At 42.3% G+C, this 22,445-nt stretch overlaps 1 protein-coding gene across 3 annotated transcripts in view; it reads right to left on the bottom strand.

Annotated features, from left to right (window-relative positions):
* The window catches only part of NKD1 (NKD inhibitor of WNT signaling pathway 1), a 159,086-nt gene that overhangs the window by 4,416 nt on the left and 132,225 nt on the right, over positions 1–22,445 (bottom strand). Inside the window, exons 6-10 of one of the 3 annotated variants that reach the window (XM_054048668.1) lie at positions 21,604–21,699; positions 9,147–9,294; positions 7,354–7,438; positions 4,922–4,969; positions 874–1,004 (exon numbers count right to left, since the gene is read on the bottom strand). In XM_054048668.1, coding sequence (XP_053904643.1) covers positions 874–1,004; positions 4,922–4,969; positions 7,354–7,438; positions 9,147–9,294; positions 21,604–21,699 — 508 coding nt within the window. The remainder of the gene's footprint in view (positions 1–873; positions 1,005–4,921; positions 4,970–7,353; positions 7,439–9,146; positions 9,295–21,603; positions 21,700–22,445) is intronic. The other 2 variants (XM_054048670.1, XM_054048669.1) reach the window with 2 other exon arrangements.

Here is a 22,445-nt window from a genome sequence, read left to right as displayed (position 1 = left end):
CCCAGAATCCCAAACATTCCAGTACTTCTGGGAATGGCATGGGCCTGCCTCCGCTTGTGTGACCCCCACCTCTGCCGGGTGACCTAGCATGTGAGGTCATGCCACATGGGGGGGCATCATCTCTAAGTGCATGCCACTCTGCCCCCATTGGCGTGACCTCGCACACATGGTGTGTTCAAGGTCACATTGTAGGGGGCAGAGAGGCATGCTCTTAAAAATGGCATCCCTTGACCAATACCGGACAAAACCAGACAGGGGACACCCCAAAAGAAGACTGTCCAGTTCAAAACCGGACGAGTGGCCTCCCTAGATTCTTGACAACTGACTCTTGATCCCTGTCCTCTGATTTGTCTCTTGATTCTGATCTCCTAGTGTTCCAACTTGGCCTGATTCTTGGTAATTGGCTCCTTGGCCCTGGACTCTTGGCTTGCACCCAATGCCATCCCTTAGGACACGCTACCCATGCCCCAGCCCTGACACTTACTCTATTTTGACAAACTCTCCTTCTTGGACAACAGTCTAGATTATATCAAAATGATGTCATCTGATACAGTAAAATACAGAGGCAGGGCAAAACATCAGTCCAAACCCCTTTGAATCTGGGGGTTTTGGTTCTGGATTGGACACCAAAATCTGAAAGCAACTATTTTCTGGTTCCAGTTCAGATGTGGCCTACATCATCGAAGCCTAGCCCTGATTTTGCCCCAGTCCTAATAAACTGGATCTGAACACTGCTCTCCAAGCCCATCTCCAGTAAATAGCTATGGATCAATCACACAACATGCTCATTTCTAAATTCAGTGGGCCCAATTCACCCCGTGTAGCTGAAGACAGAACTGGGACAAAAGTCTGAAAAATCAATTTCTATATTACCTGGCCCAAATTTCGATGTATAGTTTTCTATTCCTGCAAGATCCAAATAGTGGTTTCTCCTTTCAATGTTCTCATCCACGCAATGGCGATAGCACCCGCTTTGCTCAGGAGTGTTGTCACTGGGGTGATATCTGTGAGCAGGAAGCAAAATGAAAATTCAGCAAAACTTCTTCAAATTGTTACTGCCACCTCGAATCCAAAAGTTCATGGACACTTTGAAATGATAGGAGTTACTTGCAACGAATGTCTGACGTTCTGGATTTCCCATGGGCTAACTATACAGCCCTGCATCGACTCTCCTTTCCCTCCTATACATTGAGTCCATGATGTTGCAAAAAAGGATACTTTCAAATCTGCTTCACTCAAAAGCAGATAAAAACACCATGAGGGTTTATTACATACTGCGTAGAGTCTGTAGTTGGGCCAAACCATTCAATACATTCACTAATCTGGGCATGCCTAGGAAAGGCTGCTGTTTGACATGGCTTCTCCCAGCTCTGCAGGGAGGCATTGGAATGAGTCTGGTGTTAGATAAATGGTCTAAATGTTCATGTGGTTCTGCTTCAGGGAAGTACGCAGGTGTATTTACTAGAGAGAAACTGGGGGAGAAGGTGTCAGTGGAAAAAATCTGAGATAATGCATTGCTTTTTGCCAAAATACGTTTAATAAAGTCAGATCAACCTCTGGCTTCATAATCCCGACTCCTTTTCCTGCTCAGCTTTGCAACTTTATTTATAGCAGAACTATTTCCTGAGAATGAATATCTGAAATACCATTTGTTTATGAGGGGAAAAAAATCAAGCAGGGGTTTACAATACTGTATCCAACAATGCTGAACAGTTTCATTCACCATGTCCAGATGTGAACAATTTCTCTATTGCAACAAATGGGACGAGGAAAACACTTTTTTCATTAAATCACGGATTATCATTCAGGGCGGCACTTCCATCTCTGAGACCGTGGGATGGATTTTGCTTTCCTTTACACCTCCGTGAAACCCTACTTCTATCAGTGGGAGGCCAGGATTTCAGGCTGGTTCCAAAATAAGGGCTCAGTCCTGCATGGTGTTGAGTGCTCAGGCCCCAGTTCAGCACAGCAGTTAAGCTTTATCTTTCAGCACCTTGCAGTCTGCAGGATTGCGCCCTGTGTGAGGTTGGTGTCTCAGTAGGGATCTCCTAGAGAGCCACCTCGATAAAAATTCCCAATCTATCACAGGTGTCAGATTCATTTGGAGGGTTAAGTTTACATTGCTTTAATACACCTTTACCCCGATATAACACGAATTCGGATACAACGCGGTAAAGCAGCGCTCCAGGTGGGGGGTGGGGGTAGGGTGACCAGATGTCCTGATTTTATAGGGAAAGTCCCGATTTTTGGGTCTTTTTCTTATATAGGCTCCTATTATCCCCCACCCCCTGTCCTGATTTTTCACATTTGGTGTCTGGTCACCCTAGGTGGGGGAGGGGGGGCTGCGCGCTCCAGCGGATCAAAGCAAATTCGATATAACGCGGTTTCACCTATAACGCAGTAAGATTTTTTGGCTCCCGAGGACAGCGTTATATCGGGGTAGAGGTGTACATGCAAATATTCTTGCATGTGACACTGCCTGCCTGGAAAGCCGTGAAACTTTAAAGGTTTGGAATATGGTGCTGAAGTCACCTTTACACCACTGCACTAGCGTGTCAAAAAGAGCTGGAACAGGAAACTACCAGGCGTTTTCTGCTTTTGATAACTAATCAGCCCATACACCATACAAACCTCATCTGGATCTTTGTGGAATTCTACAACTATGACAGTTTAACTTGTAGGAACACAAATCAAAGAGCTTCAGCAGCTACGATTTGGCATACGAGTGCCATATATTGCTGCTGATCTGCCACAGCTCGTGGAGATCAATGGAAGTTGCATGCATGCATTGAAGACACTGTATGGTTCATACAGCGTAGGAATAACTGTTTCTGGTCCAGCACAATTCAGCAGCATTGTATAAAACTGTCCAAAATGGAACTACCTGGGAACCAGTATTTTTGGTACTGTAATGAATTCCATCCCTCACTGAGACAATGGAGAAAAATTATGCTAGTACCATCTCAGCCCTGAATTCTAACAGCTTTCTTACATGTAAAATGACATTCAACAATGCAAATATGCACAGTGAAGCAATTACACATTGATGAGAGATGTGCTCCACCGCCAAAGAGAACTTCAAGTATTTCTGACCACTGGGGTTTCTGGCATCCATCCCCTGCCTGCTCCTTTGCACATACATGGAAGCATTCAGGCATCAAACACTTGATTCTAATCTTCTGCAGGATGTAAGAAGGTGTGTGTCTGAGAAAGAGACATTTGCTAATGTCTTTGAACAGTATGTGAAACCCTTTTCTGAAACTCTGAAGCACTATTACGACGAGCAGTCCTGATATTATATAACAGAACGGGGGATACAGCAGCACAAATGTGTAGGTCAGGAAACTGCAAAGGACATTTCCTGAAAGCTGCGGTCTGAGAGAACATGACATTTAAACAAGCCAGGGCTAAATTGCTTAAACAGGTCTGGGTGAAGAGGACGAAGAGAAAAAGCCAATAGGTACCAATGGAGACTGTGTAACTGTGGGAGAGGGGAAAGATATTTCAAAGGCTTGTTTTACATAAGTATTTTCCCTGTTGCCCAAAAGCAAGAATAAACAGCAACAGAAATGGGATGGCATTAACACAACCAAAACATGAAGTTGCCTGCTAATGGTGTTCTCGCTGTCAGTGCTATTATTATGATGAGAGAGATGCTGGGTAAACCAATCATAAATCTGGATACTTGATCTGAATACTTGCATTAGCACTACAAGTAGAAGCTCTAGCCCATAGCTTCCAACATATGAAATCCCACCTCCAGAATACTTTTCCCACCTGACAGGCAGGGATATCCCTATCAGCTTCGTCTTGAATATTAATAGAATCTTGCCTGTAATTCCCAGGAGACTGAAATCATGAAAATATATGCCTCTCACACATTACTTCATTGCAGCTCCAAAGGAGAGCCCCCACACATTCATCCCCTTGCCACTGATGAGCGTGAGGAAGACTTTCACAAGCTTAGCCATTTGGCCAAGGTGCATAGAAACTTGGGGCTTATTTCTGCAACAGACACAAGGGCCAGATTCTTTGCTGTGTCCACATTTGGCGGGATGTAGCGAAGGAAGGGGATTCTCAGGAATTCAGTGTTGGCTGCCTGATGCTCTGCTTAGCCCTGGTTACTGGTTAGAATTGCCTAGGAAGGCTCTAACATGAGCCTGCTAGCAATGGTACCCAAGGGACCATCTGCATCCTGTGGCAGAGGGGTAAAAAGGGAGCAGAGCCGAGAATCTTCCCCATAGAAAACACATTTGGTGCAAGTATGACTGCTGGTTTCAAATGGGAGTAGCTGACATTCAGAATACAGCCCTGTCCTATTCAGAAGCAGCACCTTGTTCAATTCAGATGAAGAAACAGCTTTTGAACAGGTTATGGGCTCTACATCTTAAGTCAGCTAAGATGTCTCTTCATGCAAATACATTCAAATTACTAAGCAAATAATGTGGACTTGTATTTGCAAGGGGGGGGTGGGGAAATTCCACCCTGAACTGCCAGCTCAAGTAATCAACCAAGTGCCCAGAGAGAGCCTTTGTGCTAAAAACAATTGGTATGGCGTCCCAGGTAAAAAGGCAGAATTTGTTTTCTTGCCTGTAATTTTGATCTCTGAATCTGGATCCACTGCTCTGGAGTATTTCTGAGTATTCAACAGAAATACTCAGAAGGGAATCCCAGTTGCTTTTTGCCCCCCACCCCACCCCCACCCCAATGAACCTGAACACTCCCCCTGCTGGCATATTTGTTGAACAAAGTACATCCCCTTGAGAAAAATAATCCTGAAGTCAAGGAAGCACAAAACTAGAACTTTTTTTTTTTAATTGCAGCCAAAGAAACAATCACTACTATTGTGTCGATGACATGTCAGCCCCAACTAACGTTCCCTTTTGCCCTAGCTTGAATGTTAAGACAACTTCATACTAACCCAAACATATACAGTGACCATAGAGAGGATTTGTCCAAAGCAGTGGATCTATATTAGGAGATATGAAAATTACAGGATTATAAGTTTTTTGTTTAATTACCCATTTGAACAATGGAAATAACACTTCTACACTGAATTGCAAGGGGAGCATTTTTGTTCACTGTATAAATAAAATAAGTAAGATACACTTTGAAATCTGCCCTTGACAGATCTGTCTCAACTGACTATCACATATTCTGATGTTCAGTGCAGCATTTGTCTATAAGGCAGGTGGAAGATGTGAAATGGGGCAAATACGTGCTTCTCTTTGCTAACCTTGCCAATGACATGACTAGACATTTTCAGAGGAACAAGGCCTATTCTAGACTGGCATCCAAACTAATATTGTGCATTCCATTCCTTCAGGGAGAGACTTCAAATAGGTCTGTTTTATCTTATCTCTAGAAGGCTGCAACCGTACCTGCAGCTGTGCATAAAAGAAACTACTGTGTCTGTACTTCATTGGAAATGGATGCACCCTGAGTCACACAGGCAGGAATCCACAAAAAAACAATAGACAGATTTTTTTTTTCAAGTGGTGAAGGGCATCTTGAGACTTAAAAACAAAAAACAAATCCCCCCGCCCCGCACTAATTTTCCTTGAAGATTTACAATGAAAGCATCAACCCTTGGGAATCTTGCTAATCTGTGGGTGAATGTTAACCAGTGACTGGCTAATTTCCTAAGTGGCTAGGGGGTCACAAGGGGACTGTGTGGCAAGGAGGAGGAATTATTTCTGGCTGCTGGGAGGCAGGATGGGTTGGGAGTCTCTTAGAGGGAATAACTCTGCCTGCCCCTCTGCTAAGAACCCCTCTCCTCCCTTCCTTCTACTGGGAGGCTTTCCCCTTCTCTACTGCCAGTTCCCATCTGCTTTTTTTAGACTGGAGGGTAGCAGAAGAGGGGCAGGCCGGGTTCGGAGCTCAGGCCAGGATGTGGTACAAGGTGTTAGCAAGGACTAGAACTGGTAGTGTTTGTTAATGAAGAGGTAGGACTGGAAGCAGAGAAGAGATAGGTTGGAAGCCGTCTGCCCACTGGAGAAAAGCCTTCTTCTGGTGGAGTTGAAAGGTGGAAATTAAACTAAGACCCAAGCCCACTCAGCTGAAGAAGCTGAAGGGAGGCATGGGTCCTTCTGGGCAGAATGGAAAGGGAAGGAAAAACTATATTTATCTTCAGTACCTCTGTGTGAACTAATGAGGTCAGCCATCCTCAGTGCTCAAACACCTGAACATGTGACATGCTGGTTAAGTGCCTGGGAGTTTTTCCTCACCTCAGACAGCTGGTTGATCTTTTGCTGTTATGGTGGTTCGGTTTTCTTGTTGTTCTTTGAAACCAGGCTGTGTTTTTAGAATCTGCTTATGAGGCCAGTGCCTAGAAAAGGCACTTTTATATATATAGAAACAGAAATGAATGTGTTGGTCCAGTGGCTGGCCCACATGGTGCATAAGAGCTTGCTACTTAGCTGCAGCTAATAAACTTACTCCGTTAGCTCAAGTAGTAGGGGCGTGAGCTTTTGAGCCCAGAGCCCCAAGGTATTTAGGCACTTATCTCCTACAGAAAGCAATGGGAGTTAGACACGTAAATACCTTCGAGGATCTGGGCCTGGGTGCTAATGTACCCAAGGGATCAATCCCTGCTGACAACCCTAGTGACCATGATCCATTAAAAGAGCACCTAGGACTGGTGGTGGGGTTTTAAAATATCATCACCCATCTTTCCTTGGTCTAATGGAATCATGTTTCTTAATGAGCCCTAAGTAAACCTGAAGGGAGATAAGGCTCCAAAGCAATCAATATTCAATGTTAATTTCTCTATTTAAGGTTCTTTCTCATTTTGTATAAAGCACCACTGGACTGCATGGTGCTAACAGAAGACATGCAAGAGAACAGGGTCCCTGCCCAAGGATTCCGTGGAATAGCTGGATAGCACAAAGGCAAAAGAAAAACAGACCGTGGTAGGAGAGGGGTGGAAACTGCAAAGGGGGGAGGGGGAGCTAATGTATGGTTTTGCCCAAACACAAGCAAAGACATCTTTCATTGAGATGCTCAATTGGTGCTTTTTTAAGTGAAATGTTCACCCAAACCTTCTAATGGGTTCTCAGAGGTAGGAGATGGTAAAGCAAAGCTTGTATGGCTAGAAACTAGAGACATAAATAACATCTTTCACTAAAGCTAGCTTCCTAGGCTTTCCTGGATATGGACTCTGGCATTAGCAGCCAGGGGTGCCACAGGAAAGCCTACTTCAGTAGTAATCCCATGGAATTTGCTGTTTGTTTCAAGGTGAAAATTCCCATGATTCCTCTGACTAAAATATCAGCAGCTGAGCCTTTTGAGGTTGGCCCATTGCCAGCTCAGCAAGTCCTTCCTTTGAGTAGATGACAAGTTCATTCCACTTACCTGAGAGAAGCCCGCTGCTTCTTTTCAGAGCTTCTCAGTTCTTCACTGGCTTTGCTCTCAGCTCTGTGCCTAGAGCTCTGCAAATCTGCACCCCCAAAAAGGAAAGTTATTTCATATTATTGATATTATTCTGTCTGGCAAATGTGCAGCAGGGCATAGATATTCATTATTGGCTTGCTGTTTGCACCAATCCATAATACCTCATTATGGGTAAAACCTTCAAATATGACAAAATGACTTAGGAGCTTAAGTCCTATCCATTTTCGATGGTAGCTGGGTGCCCAAATCACTTAGGTTCCTTGGGGAACATTTTCAAAAGTACCTACGGTCCCACTGAAAGTCAATGGGATTTAGGTTCCTCAGTCACTTAAGGTGCTTTTGAAAATTTTACTTTATTAGTTCAAAACAAGATCATACTCTGGGGCCTAGTGTACCCAAAGTTTTTGCACTGATATAACTGTTTTGGTGAAGAGTGTGTTTATATTGATACAGCCCCTAGCATGGAGAAGTTATACGACTAGAAAGGTGTCTTATACTGATATAGCTTATTCCCCTTCCTGTATGCGAATAGCTATACTGGTAGAAGTATCTTTATCCTGGTATAACTGCCACTGCACTACGCTGGCATAGTTAAAACAGTGCAACTTTTGTGTTGGCAAGCCCTGGTAATTTTTTAATGTGCAAGACTGTTCGAGTAACACATTATAGGCAGAATCTATTGCCCTCAGAGGGCTAAGAGAGTCACCCTTGTGCATCTGATGACAGTATTTGTCCAATATTTGTACTTAAACTGATCAATATACATCAGCCACAACTGTATCATTAGCAAGTATTTATTGATTAACTGCAAGGGCTAAACAGATTCTACATATTGGATAGCATGCATTAAAGGTGCAGTGATGTCGTTCTCTCTTTTCTCCAGTTGGCTTCCTAAGGTCTGGACTAAACTTGGGGCACGTCTTCACTTCTCGCCGGATCGATGGGTAGCGATCGATCTATCGGGGATCGATTTATCACGTCTAGTGTAGACATGATAAAATCGATCCCCGATGGCTCTGCCATCAACTCCAGAAATCCACTGCGGCAAGAGGCGGAAGCGGAGTCGATGGGGGAGTGGCAGCGGCCGACTCGCCGCCGTCCTCACAGCCAGGTAAGTCGACCTAAAATACTCAAGTTCAGCTACGCTATTCACGTAGCTGAAGTTGCGTATCTTAGGTTGACCCTCCCCCCCCCCCCCCCCCCGGGTAGTGTAGACCTAGCCTTGAAAGCTGTGCAAGTATAACTATTTTGGTTGGGGTGTGATTTTTTAAAAAACAACGTATTTATATCAGCCAAAGAATAGTGTGGATGCAATTATACTGATATAAAGCTGCTTTATACTGGTATAGTTATTCCTCTTCCCATACAGGAATAGATATATTGGTATAAAGCACCTGTATACCGATAAACTGTGTCCACACTACGAGGATTGTTCCACTTTAACTATATTGGTATAGTTAAAGTGGTACAACTTTCTAGTGTAGACAAAACCTTCATGTAACTTATAGTCTGTAACTACTGTGAAGCAGAAATAATCAAACCAAATGAAACAATGAATTTCAAACACAGACTCCTAAGTTAGAACATCCATAGCTGAGGCCTCCAATGGGCAGTTAGAAATTACAACATGCCCAGAATCAGTTGTTCTGATTCAAGTGTCCCTATAACTGGTTTTTCTACTAGGAAATGTGAACTGAAATCTTTGAGGGGAAACATTCTGGCAGTATTTCATAGGGCATATGGCACGTGCTTACCAGCAGGGTTTAGTAAGATACTCTTTTTCTTCTGACTTCCATCAGGTGCCACAGTAAGCTTCACTCGCAGAGTTTTACTGGAACTAGGGGAGTGGTTTACTGATGCATCAACTACCTCATAGATGGTATGAAGCAAGCTTGTAATGTCCTACAATTGGGATTGAAACACAACCAGAAAAATAATATTGTAAAAACAGGTAAAGAACCAATTCCTTTGGTACTGACGAATGTAACCATTCTGGACCAATCAGGTGCCAAGGCACCCTCAAATCTCACTGAATTCAAAAGGGAGTTAAGGGTGCTCAGCGCCTTGAAGAAGTACCGAGCTTCATTGAATCAAGTCTTCTGTTTCTCAAATGGACATATCCTTAGCCACGTTTCCCTGCTGGATTTACAGATAAATACATCTCATCTCAGGACATCAAGTGAAAGCTATAAAAGAAGTGTTTCAAGTTTATGACCCTTTTCTTCCATATTCCTTACGTTCAAATGGCATACATGTTACGAAATGGGACAGAATAGACCAAAACACCCTAAGAAAAAACACATAGTGTATTCACATTTTCCAAACACACACCACAAGCTGTTTAACTAGCAGTTTTCCCTACCAGTTTCTCTCTATTGTCATAAATACAGCTAAGGTATAAAATATTATTTATATAGCAATGGAAAACAGAGTTTGCATGACCCAAACAAGTATTTCTTTATTTTTTTTTCAATAAAGCAGACCCATATCCCAATTTCCACAGCACACCCATATCCCAATTTCCACAGCACATGATAGATAACCAATTCTGGCCTCAGGACGATGGTTGCTTCCTGTGATTCCCTTTTGATATCTAGAGGGCAGAGATATCTAGAGATTCCATAGAACACATTATTGGTGAGTTTTAGAGATCTAGAATCAGATTGATCTACATTTCTCAAAACAATGAGGGTGTTTTCGGTCAACCCACTACAGAGACAGGCCTGCGTCACAACATTTAGAATTGGATCTGAACTTACCCAAAGTTCAGAATAGCTGAAATCTGGTGTTCAGATTCAGGCCTATCTTGCTCTCTTTAGGTTACCATCACCATTACGCAGGTCTCATAATAGGTGGGATAAAAAACAATGGTTCATAATTCAATTAAGGCAGCGTTAGAAATTGCAAGGGTGGCGGCAATTCAGAATTCCTCTCCATAGCTCCAGTTCAGGCAAGCATTTAAGTAGGAAATTAAGTCCATCCGTATTCAGCAAAACACGTACGTATGTGCTTTACAGTAAGTGCCATTGACGTAAACAGGACTTAAGCACATGCTTAAGTGCTTTACTGAACAGAGGCCGATCAGAAGCAGCACTACCAAATTCAAATCATCCATTTGTCTCATGCAGGACGACTAGTGAATCCCCATTCTTCTTACTTGATGTCTAGGTGGAACATAGCCCCTTTTGCATTTGGTGTTGCAACTCAGCTCATATTTATCCAAACCAGTCAGCCTTCATTAACATTACACAAATGTCCTTACTCCATACTACCTAGCTATTGCCATGCTGAGTAAGAGATCTACTACTTTGCTCATTACTTGAGATGGAGACAATTCTCTGAGTGAACTAACCCACATTTATTATTTATTTATATCAGTACCAGCCAGTCCTGTCATGGACACCATTCTAGGATCAAAGTGTATCAAGCCCAGCAGGCTTTAAAGGTCCCACTGAATACACATCTAATAAATTATCTACGAGTCTCTCTAACCCTAGACCTATCCCAGAACTACGCCTTTTCCAGGTGCCTTTGTTAAATATAACAAAACTGGTTCTGAAGAAGATGGAGACTTAGTTCTTGCGTTCAATAAAATCTTAAATCCTATAGGATTCACTTAGGGTTCAAACCCTTAGAAATGTAGCCTCAAAGCACGCCCAGGTGAGCGCTAGCAGACACATCAGTTTAACCTGATGTAGTATATACGCCTCTTTATCTAGCCAGTGTTAAAAGAGACAGTCAAATACTAATCTCCTGCACACTCTGAATATTTTGCAGTTAACAGACATATTCCTTTCAGTGTCGCATGCAGGGAAGCTTTGAAACTATGGTTAAGGGAAATGATTTACAGTAGCTGAGGCTCTACCTCTTCTAGCCTGAAAGGTCTAATGTAGAAGATCCAAATTCCTCCCTGATTTACCACCTCTGTAACTTTACAAAAGTCAGTGGAATTACTCCAGATTTAGGGTCTGCTCCTGCTCCCACTGACTTCAACGCTTAGGATCAAGCCCTTATATTGGTAGAAATAGAGCAGAATTTGGTAGCTTGTCCATTCCTTCCACAGAAATCTCTCTTGTATTTCCTCCCCAAAGGTATAAGGGTTGTCATAAGCTGTGTTGGTGGCTTGTTTCCATCCTTTTGACAAGAACCGATGCCTGAAAGCCTGCATCAGGGAATGACTGACTGATAATCTCACCCACCCTCTCCTCTCACACTTTCATCATGTCTTGAAACTTACCCAAACCTACTAGAAAGTCTCTTAACAGAAAGAGCAGCATCTGACAGAAGGCTTCACAGGCTGAAGTTTTTATTTCAGCTGACAAAACAAAGACAAGACAGCCATCACTGGAATACCCCCTTCCTAAACTAACTTCTGGAAGGCCTCATACTATGCACACAGATCCTGATTGACCAAGCCATCTCTATTTAACAAAGTTCTTAAGTACATCCTTAATTTTAATGGGATTTAAGCACATATTTAAGTGTTTTGCTGAACAGAGACCTTATTGTTTCATTCCCCAACAAGTATTCTGCCACTACGTTCTCCCTTCCTTGGATATGGATAACCAGCACAGGTAACTTTTCGTGTACTGCGAATTTTAATTTGATGAACACTCACACATTTGTCCCCACAACCTAATCCCCCTTTTTTTGTTCCAATATCCTATATGCTTGTACCATTTGCTTGTTAACCCCTCTCATTTTACTCTGGAACATGCAAAGACAGAAGTTCTGTACTTCCATTGGCTTTTTAAATGATTTTTTTTTTCTGTTGGTGAGGACTGCCTAACCCCCACACAACCGAAACGTGGTCCCTATTTTTCCTCTTCCACTGTCTTGGTCTTTCCCATCAAACCCCTTGCTCAACATTTTAGGAAGTACTTCCAGGCCTTGTCAAGGTAGGCCAGCTGTAATACAGGCACAACATGTACTCTCTGAGCCAGCAATATATCTGCACCCATATCAGGTCAGAAAATTTTGCAACTCTCAACCAAACGGGTTTGAATTATCCCAAATTACTTCAGTCTATCCAGCCACCAGGCATTTTAACTTACTGCACAACAGTCCCATTAAAATTGTGCTTTTCTATTGTGTTGCTGCCTTTAGTATTTTGTCAAGTTCCCCAAGTTTCAATATCTAATTCCCTCCATGAGGATAAGAACTTCTTTGCAATCGGGAACTCAATGAAAACACCCTTCAGACGGGCATGAACCAGTCAATCAAGATTAGAAGTACCCTTATGTAACCTAATCCACTTCCTTGCACTCTTAACCCCGGTCTCTTAGATATCACCACCAACATTTTTATTAAGGGATTCATTTACTCATGCTCCTTATGTGGGGTCTTGTAATTCTTGTACATTGACAGCTCTCCTATGGGCAAACCAGCACACTCAACCACCGACTTTATTGCCCTAGCAAGTTTCTGGTTGAGCTGCCTCTAGCAAACAGACCTCTCCGCCTCCTGACTGCTTGATAGTACCTCCTTCACAAAAAGGAGATCCTCAGAATCACTCAAATTCCTGAGGTGACCTTGTGGGACTGAAGACTCAGAATGAGTTGTCAGAAGGACATCAGCCTTGAACTATGACTGAAGCTGTTTCTGCACGGCCCTGTCTCTAGGGTAGCTATTGTGGGGCTCACTTCTCTCCCAAATTACTGGCACTAGGCCCATCACGATATATGTTACAAAGCCTGTACAGGTCTTCCAAACATGCCTTACATTTTTCTCCAAGGAGAATTTTCATCTTCATGTAAATGCCATGATAACCGGGCAATTTATGCTCATTTGTGCAGCCTGTTCTGCTGATTGTTATCGGCCTTTAAATCCCTTGAATAGCTATCTACAGATGTTGACACAGCTTTACATTCCACGCACAGTGAAATTGTCCCCTCCTGAAGAAACTTGTCAAGAACCAAGGATAATAGTATGGTACAACCAGTTAACGTCTTCCCTCTTCTGGCACACAATCAAAAATGCTCAAGAAACCTCACAGCCCCATAGAACTCTGCAGGTCCAATTACCAAAAAAAAATTGAATTCCCTGCCATACAAACCACAATTTTAGAAACTGCCTGAGGCAGGGAAAATAATATCCCTTGAGCTGGTCAAAGTTTTTTGCATGAAAAGTTTTTCTATCCAAAAATGGCATTTCCCCATGCCCCCAATAAAACAAGCGTTTTGTGAAAAATTGCCATTATAAAAAATGTTCACTTTTGCAAAATTGTACATTTTTTTACCAAAATACTTACTGAAATGGTTTCCAAATATGAAAACAATTATTTTAATTTTCATTAAAAAATATGGTGTAAAAATTCACAAAAAAACCCAGTTCATTTTGACTGCTATGAAAAGAAAAAAGTGTGAACATTTTTCACAAAGTTGTTTCCTCATTTTTCAACCAGCTTTCATTATGCTAGCAAAGATAAAGAATTTGGAGGTGGGGCTGTGTCAACATAAATTATTTTCAGATGGCTTTCAGTTTACGTGTTGAGATACCTATTGAAATTACGTACTGAGATTGCTACTATGAGGTAAGAAAAATTAGGCTGTAAAATTCCTTCTTATAAGAGAAAAATGAATGCTTTTTTAAACTGTTTTAAGAGTTGGTATATACCATACCCAGAATACGCTTGTGTCTCACTACAGCTGGGTTTCCAAGGTGAGAACGTATTAACTGCTGTGTATTTTTCACCTCATTATATTTTATGGACAAGGCAGCTTGATTACAAAAGTATGTTTACAAGAGTAATGGTTAACAGGATTTTCAGAAAGTGTTTGCTTTGGAATTATTACAAAGTGTATAGTTAATATAGCTCTATCATACATGGTGCCGTCAAACATTTCTCACACACAATTAATGACTCGCTGATAAGATACTGGCTGGTAGTAGTTGAGAACATTAAGAAAGTCTAATGTGTTTAGTAAACAAAAGCAACAGAAACTGACATTCAAATATTATGCATTCATTCCATTCAGAGCACATTTTGATTGAAGAAGTCCTCGTTCAGGGTACTAATCTTTTGTTTCTAAGGAATGCTAATTGGCACAAACTGAGAGGGACAGTACTTCCTGGTATTTCCAGGTCTCAGATCTGCTTGTCTGCCTTAGGTCCAGTAAGTAACCAGAGATTCTGGATACCAGACTAGGAGTATTTTCCCCTCCAAATTAATTAAATAGAGGGGTGCCCTGGGGAAGAGAAAGTAAAAGGTAAACAATCTGTTTGACCCTGAACCAGAACAGCCATCCAATTTCATAAGTGACTATTAAAACATAGCTGTGAAAGACATGGACGAGGGGATGTGTGTCTGGGTCTTCTGAAGGAGTTATCAAACATTAGGACCTTGTCTACGGTGAGCTTTTTCTTAAAATTTCCCATTGGTGCAAATCCAGCCATGGTGGGAGCTCTAGTGTAGACAAGGTGCCACCCGCTTTTTTTTTTAATATAGATTTGCTCTAAAAAGGCTGGTAAAAGCAACAGTACCTTATCTACATTAGAACTCATCTCCTCCTCCCTCTGCTGGAGTTGCTCCCACAGCTGGAGTTGCACCAATGGTAGCAAAATGGTGACAAATGTAGCAAAAAAACAGCAAGTTACAAGATCAAGGTTAAGGACTAATTCAAAAACATAACCCCCAGCCCCAGAGGCCACGTGCCGCCTTCTGTCATTTTTCCAGGTCAGATTTGAGCACTACTAATGAGCACAAGTGTGGGGCTGAGTCTTGAATGCAGAAATATTTAACAACCCTTCACCCTCCTGACAAGAGGAATATGTGGAAAGATAGCCAAAAAAAAAAAGTAGGGAATGTGAGAGAAAATTGGGTATTTAAAGTAATAGTCAAGGAACACTTAAGTGTTAAAAATAGATGAAGAGAAACATTTGTATCGATTCTTTCCCTTTCCGTCTCACAGAGAAAAGTACAAATGTCTTATTTAGAAGTTTGTTTGTAGTCTGGATTTGCCAGCATTACAGATAGGTAGGTTTCTTTACTGCAAGATCAATTTTTTATATTCATTTATCATTTTTGAAATGCTTATATTTGGGATTTGAAAGAACATCATCTGGTAACCACCCAGCATTCCATCTAAAAAACCCTGTTTTTACTCCTGATAACTGACTTTCTTGAATGTTTAGAATTGTGTAACCATCCTCTGACAAAACCAACCTTCAAGAGACATAGCAGATAGCAGAAAAAAGGGGTTGGCATTTCAGAAGTACAATTATATTCAGAGCTCAACATAAAACCTCATGGATCACAACACATTAGTTCAATTATCAAGTTTCAAGTCCAATTACAAATATCCATGTGAAGATAATTATAGTGCAGCTGTCAGTTCTCAAAAAGCCTACAGTACATAATGAATTGGACTCTTAATGGCCTATGGAATGAAGGGAAACATTATTAGTTAAGTTTTATAATATCCACATTAGAGAGAAAGTTATCTCCCCACACACCAAAAGGACTATAAAATGCTCTTCTGCCAGAACATTAAGAACAATATTATAAGTACAGATATTGAATGCTAATTTTATAATTTGCCATCCCAATAATTATGCTCCAAAATACATGGTGATAACAAATCAAAGAAGCACGACTAGATCTGAACTTCTAATTGTAAAGACCAAGCAACAAACCATAACAGTCTCAAGAGGAAAATCAAAGCCATATTAAGTTCAGAAGATATTAAGATCCAGAGGAAATCCTGCTAAGATGGAATTTGAACACTCTCATGAAGATCTGTCTTTGTGAAAAACCCTGGGGAAATTTTATCTAGTTCCCAAATCCCCATCCTGTTTAGAATTTTCAAAATGAATACAGTCATTTTAATGCAAAAGATGTTTAGCCCATTAACAAAAGTTGCACTCCATCTCAATGACTTTCACTGAATTCATTTTCACACTGTATATATCATTTAGAAACACTCTGGACATAAGGGCCAAGATTTCCAAAAGCAATTACCGATTCCGCATGCCCAGTTTGAGACATCTGAAAGAGATGTAAAGGTTGCTGAATCCCTACACATTGAATATCAGGGGCCCTTTAAAAGCATCTCAGTTGGGCACTGAAAAACTGTGGCTATCAAAAAAAGCAACAGAGGGTCCTGTTTCAGAGTAGCAGCCGTGTTAGTCTGTATCCGCAAAAAGAACAGGAGTACTTGTGGCACCTTAGAGACTAACAAATTTATTAGAGCATGAGCTTTCGTGGACTACAGCCCACTTCTTCGGATTGCATCTGAAGAAGTGAGGCTCTTACCCACGAAAGCTTATGCTCCCAATACTTCTGTTAGTCTTAAAGGTGCCACAGGACCCTCTGTTGCTTTTTACAGATTCAGACTAACACGGCTACCCCTCTGATATGTGGCTATCAAAATCACTAAATCTCTTTTCACAATCTTGTCCCTGGGCCTTCTGAATTGTGTTCAGATTAAGTATGCAACACTGTGATTGTATAAAGTTCATTTTACAAAACAACAACATAGATAGCTTGCCAACTAAACTGAGATGTTTCATAGATAGTCAGATACTCTAAGATGGTGGGCCCAAACACCTGGACACAATAGATTACATTCTGAATTTCTTTTCCAGAATGAAATAAAATGTTATCCTACTATTAAAATCAACAACAAATCCAGGATCGCGCCAATTAAAACTTCACAGCAAATGGGGGTTGGGAGTGGTGATATTAGTTTGATCATTGGTTCTGGACCACTGTTTGGAAAAGTTTACTGGTCCGGAAAGTATTTGCACTGATCTGCCAAACAATCATTGTTAGAAGGCAACAATCTTCCTCACATTGGGCTTGATCCTGCAATGCTCTGACCATCCTGTCATCGATCCGGCAAGGCACTAAAAATATGCTTAAACTTTAAGCATGCGTCCTTTGTCTTTAACGGGTCTATTCACATGCTCAAAGTTAAGCACATGCTAAATGCGTTGCAGGATCAGGGGCAGGATGCTCACCAGACCGCGGGATCAAGCCAATTATTGTGACAGCCCTATCTCAAGACCCACTAGAATGAGCAGTTGTAGGCCATTTGAAAACTGGAATTTGTAGCTTTCCGGGGTCTCTATCTCGAGTTCTTTATGTAAGAGTGACCACCATTAAAATCATACAACAAGTAAGATGGATAATCCAAATGACAATGTTAAGATTCAGAATCTTGCAACCTACTGGGCCAAAAACAAGTGTTGTAAACAGTTGGAAAGCTTTCCATTGGTATACAGTCTTGGTTTCTAGCCATGGTCATATGTGAAGAACTGCAAATTATCAGTCTACTTGGTCCCTTGGGCTAAAAGACAAATATTTGGCACAGATTCAGGACTGAATATAGCAAACTCCAGACCTCAATCCCTGCACAGATTTGGTTTCAGTTAATATGCTGTCTGTTCTTGTAGGCAGAGTTAGAATTTGGCTGCAAAACATTCTCTAAGTACAGTCAAATTAAGCTCTCTGGTGTACCACAAAAATCACAGATAATTATTGTATGCATATTCAGCATATGGAACTCCTGATGACATTAATGGGAATTCCAGCCATGGGTATAAGGGACATCCCTGAGTATTCTTCCATTTGTGGTTAAGGCACAGGACTGGGACTCAGGTGATCTGGGTTCAATTCCCAGCTCTACCTCAGATTTCTTGCATGTTTTTGGGCAAGTGACTTAATTGCTCTGTACCTCTGCTTCCCATCTGTAAAATAGGAATAATACTTCTTCTCTCTCTGATATCTATTTAGATATTAAGTTCTTTGGGGCAGGGACTGTGTCTTACTATGTGTATTCACGGTGCCTAGCACACTGGGGTCCAGATTTTATTTGAGTACACTATGTGCTGCCGTAATATACAATAATAAATCTTAGTAATGGTTCTCCTTTTAGATATTCTTCTCAAAAACCTGCACAATAACCTCATTTGGCAGACAGTTTGACTGTGAACACAAAAAGAAATTCCACTTCAGTCTCGTGGACAACTCCTAGCACCATTTCTTGTCTATTACCTCCAAGTTTTCAGTATTTTTCCTAGTCCTGTTCACTCAAGTCTTGCTAATTTTTAAAGATATTGACTTAAAAGCAAAAGGAGAATGAAGCCTGCAGCTGATCGTTTAAAGTCACAGATGCCAGTGAACAAAACTTTGCAAATAATCAGTGATGCATTAAACCTAAGTAAAAATCTAAGTTACTATCCTTCCGTAACTACAATTCTTCGAGATGCGTTGCTCATGTCCATTCCGTGCTAGGCGTGTAATTGCCTCATGCATCATTGTGGAGCATTTTTCCCTTAGTGGTATCCGTTGGGCCGGCTCAAGTGCGCTCTGGAGCGGTAGTAGGGTGGGTCATGGAGTGTACATGAGCAACATATCTTGAAGAACAACAGTTACGGAAGGTTAGTAATTGGTTTTTCCTTCTTCGAGTGCTTGCTCATTCCATGCTAGATGACTCACAAGCAGTACACTAGGAGGTGGGCTCGGAGTTTATGGATGTGTTGATGGCAACCCTGCTCTTCCAAAACTGATGTTGTCTCGGGCCTGGGTAATGGCGTAGTGGAACATGAAGTTATGCAATGAAGACCAGGTCGCGGCTCTGCAGGTGCTCTGGATTGGGACCTCCACAAGAAATGCTGCTGTCGAAGCTTGGGCTCTTGTGGAATGAGCAGTTATGATGGCTGGAGGCAAGACGTTCACCTGATCGTAGCAAGCCGGAATACAGGTGGTTATCCAGGATGAGATCCTTTGGGTTGACACAGGTAGCCCTCTCATCCTTTCTGCTATTGCTACAAGGAGTTGCGTGGATTTGCGGAAGGGTTTAGTTCTCTCAAATTAAAAGGTCAGGGCCCACTTAACATCCAGTGAATGAAGCCATCATTCCTCAGAGTTCTTGTGAGGTTTTGGGAAGAAGACAAGTAGGAATGTGACTTGGTTGTTATGGAATTGTGACACTGCTCTTGGCAGGAAGGCCAGATGGGGGCGCAGTTGGGCCTTGTCCTTGAAGAACACCATGTAAGGTTCTGATGCATGTAAGGTTCTCAGAGACCCTTCTGACCAAAAAAAGCACAGGAGTACTTGTGGCACCTTAGAGACTAACAAATTTATTAGAGCATAAGCTTTTGTGGGCTACTGCCCACTTCTTCGGATGCATATAGAGTGGAACATATATTATATATATATACATATATATATACACACACACCTTCTGGCCAAGGTGATCGCCACCAAGAAGGCAACCTTCCAGGAGATAAATAGCAGGGAGCACAATGCTAATGGCTCATGGAGGGGGGGCGGAGGAGGGGGAAGAGGGGAGGGGAGAGACACATGAGCTTCGACAGGACCAGGTTTAAGTCCCATGGGGGAGGAAGTCTGTTCGCGAACCTGAGGACAGAGTCTTTCCAACCCTTTGAGAAACCGGACCGTTATTTCGTGGGAGAACACTGATCTGCCATTCACTGGGGGCTGGAAGGCTGAGATGGCTGCAAAATACACCTTAATAGATGACAGGGCCAGGCCCTGTTGTTTTAGGTGCAGCAAATAGTTCAAGATAGACTTAAGGGAAGATTGAGATGGAGAGAGATCACGTTCGGAAGCCCAACAAGTGAAACGTTTCCACTTGGCCAAGTACATAGCCCTGGTGGAAGGCTTTCTACTACCTAGCAAGACCTGCTGAACCTGTTCTGAGCAGGCCTGTTCAGCCATGCAGCATCCATGCAGTTAGGTGCAGGGAGGCGAGGTTCGGATGAAGTAACCAGCCATGGTCTTGTGAAATCAGGTCCAGATTGAGTGGGAGCGAGAGTGGGGCTGCCACCGAGAGATCCAGGAGTGTGCCAAACCAAAGCTGGCGTGGCCATGCTGGTGCTATCAGGATAACTCTTACCTTGTCCTGTTCGATTTTTTAGAAGAACCTTGTGAACCATGGCAGTTGGGGGAAAGGCAGTAGGTGGTCTGCCCATGAGATCAGGAAGGCATCAAGAGAGGGAGCTCGGACCAGGCCCGCGCAGCTAAGAAAAATGATGACATTTTCTGTTCTGCCTGGTGGCGAACAAGTCCACCTGGGGAGGCCCCCACTTTTGGAAGATGAATCTGGTGACTTCCGAGTGATGGGACCACTCGTGGTGAGAGGAAAAGGATCTGCTGAGATGATATCACATTCTCTGAAGATGATTCTTCTCTTGGCACCCAGTGTGGAGCAGTACCCACTTCTTCCTCCATATGATGGCAGGGTGCCGGAGACAAGTGGCATGCCAGAGATCAGGACACTGGGATCAGGTAGGGCTTGCCCCTACATGGTGCCAGGAAGGTGCCCGACGCACCCTGTTCCCTCCTGGTTCCAGACGCCAGAGCTGATAGGTGCCCCATTGGGGTTGGTGGGATTGGAAGAGAGCAGGCGGTAAGAAGGAACTGAGAAGGTGTGGGGCCGGCAGTGCCCCTTATACTGGCACATAAGCATGCAGCTCCAGAGGGCACTAGAGCTGGCCCAACTGATACCACTAAGGGAAAAATCTCCAGCAATAGTGCACGCAGTGCACACACTTGACATGAGCAAGCACTCAAAGAAGAAAACACTTTCCGTGAAGTGGGATTCATTCTGGTTAGTACATTTTGAAAAAAATACTGCACTCTGTCCATGTTCTTATACTGTGATGGGTTCCCTTATTTATTAGGAACATGAATGCATCCTGAAAATCTTAGTATGGATACATCTTCTACAGATAGCCACTGACTGCTGTGCTGCAGTAACTGTCACAAGGTTTATGAGGGAGAGTCTATAATTTGAAAGAGATGGCAGCACAGATCTCTGCCCAACGCTCATGAAAGGGACAGAATGGTACAGTCAGTACTATTGGGAACAAAATTCCAAAAGCAAACTTGCTATTTGGTTAGCTGAACTATGAAAAATGGGACAGGAGACTGAACAGGGATTTGCAGGGACTTGTTTTGACAATGTGTTTGGAGATTCAGTTGTTTCCGATCTTTCCCCCCTCAAATGCCAGTACTATTTCTTTTAAAGGCTAGTCCCAGACACTAAACAGCAACCAGCCTAAAAGGTGGTACGGTAATTCCGTAAACTATTGGTGGGGTTGTTTCTGAGAGGGAAAGGTCCATGGAAACTGCTGTTGAAGTTGGCAGGACATGTTTACTTCATAGGAAAAAAAAATGTTCCTGTTATAAAACACTTCTCTTAGCAAATGCTGTACACAAAGGGGCAGCTATACTTTGCTTACCTCACGTGTGACTCTTCCGTTGTTATCAAAGTCATACAGTGTGAAGGTCCATTCTTGCCTGTTATCTTCCTCTACAGACACATCACATTGCAATTCCTAAGAAACATGCAAAGAGCAACTGATTACCTAAAGCAAAAGGCGTGTTTGCCTAAGAGGCTCAGTTTCTCTGTAAAAAAGAAGCAGTTCTCTTTATTCCTTCCTTTCTCCTGGGGAGAGGCATTTAGGATTTGTTCCTTGTAAGCTTCTGTCCACTGCACTGGAGTCTCATGACATGAAGGTTCCTTTTCTAAAACCCTTGAGCTAAACTTCTTGGAAACAGACAGACACTTTCTATTTTTACTTGTACAAAATACAGAAGTCTGAGAAAGCTGCCTGCTGAAGTTCTTAGAACAGAATATAAGATTTCCCACTAAAAAAAGTCAGAAAGAAAAACTCCACGTAACTCAGGGAGAAAATAAAGAGATGGCAGAAACAGACCCACAGTATGAGGCATCATACCACTGAATCAGAAGTGGCCATTAATACAAAATGGACGCATGGTATTAACCCCCATTGGTAAAACTTGCTCTTGACACAGATACTTAATGTACATTATTAACTTTGGCAACGTTGGTACCTCTTCATGCTACCGAAGTTACAGAAATTGAACTTGATTCGGAACTGAGAGGTAAGAATCCCTTATCACAGACAAAGTAAGGATCAGGCAACAGAAAATAAATTGTGCTCCTGCTAGTGAGAGAGTGACTTGAAGACAGCCTACAACAATCAATGTATATAAAGAAAACCAGCTACACCACACCAAGAAAAAAAGACGCACTTTGACCTACTCCAGTCACCTAGTT

Source organism: Malaclemys terrapin, chromosome 14 (genome assembly GCF_027887155.1).
Source record: "Malaclemys terrapin pileata isolate rMalTer1 chromosome 14, rMalTer1.hap1, whole genome shotgun sequence".
NCBI classification, from domain to species: Eukaryota; Metazoa; Chordata; order Testudines; family Emydidae; genus Malaclemys; species Malaclemys terrapin.
Note: the sequence above shows the minus strand (reverse complement) of the source record. Positions and strands in the feature narration are given on the sequence as shown.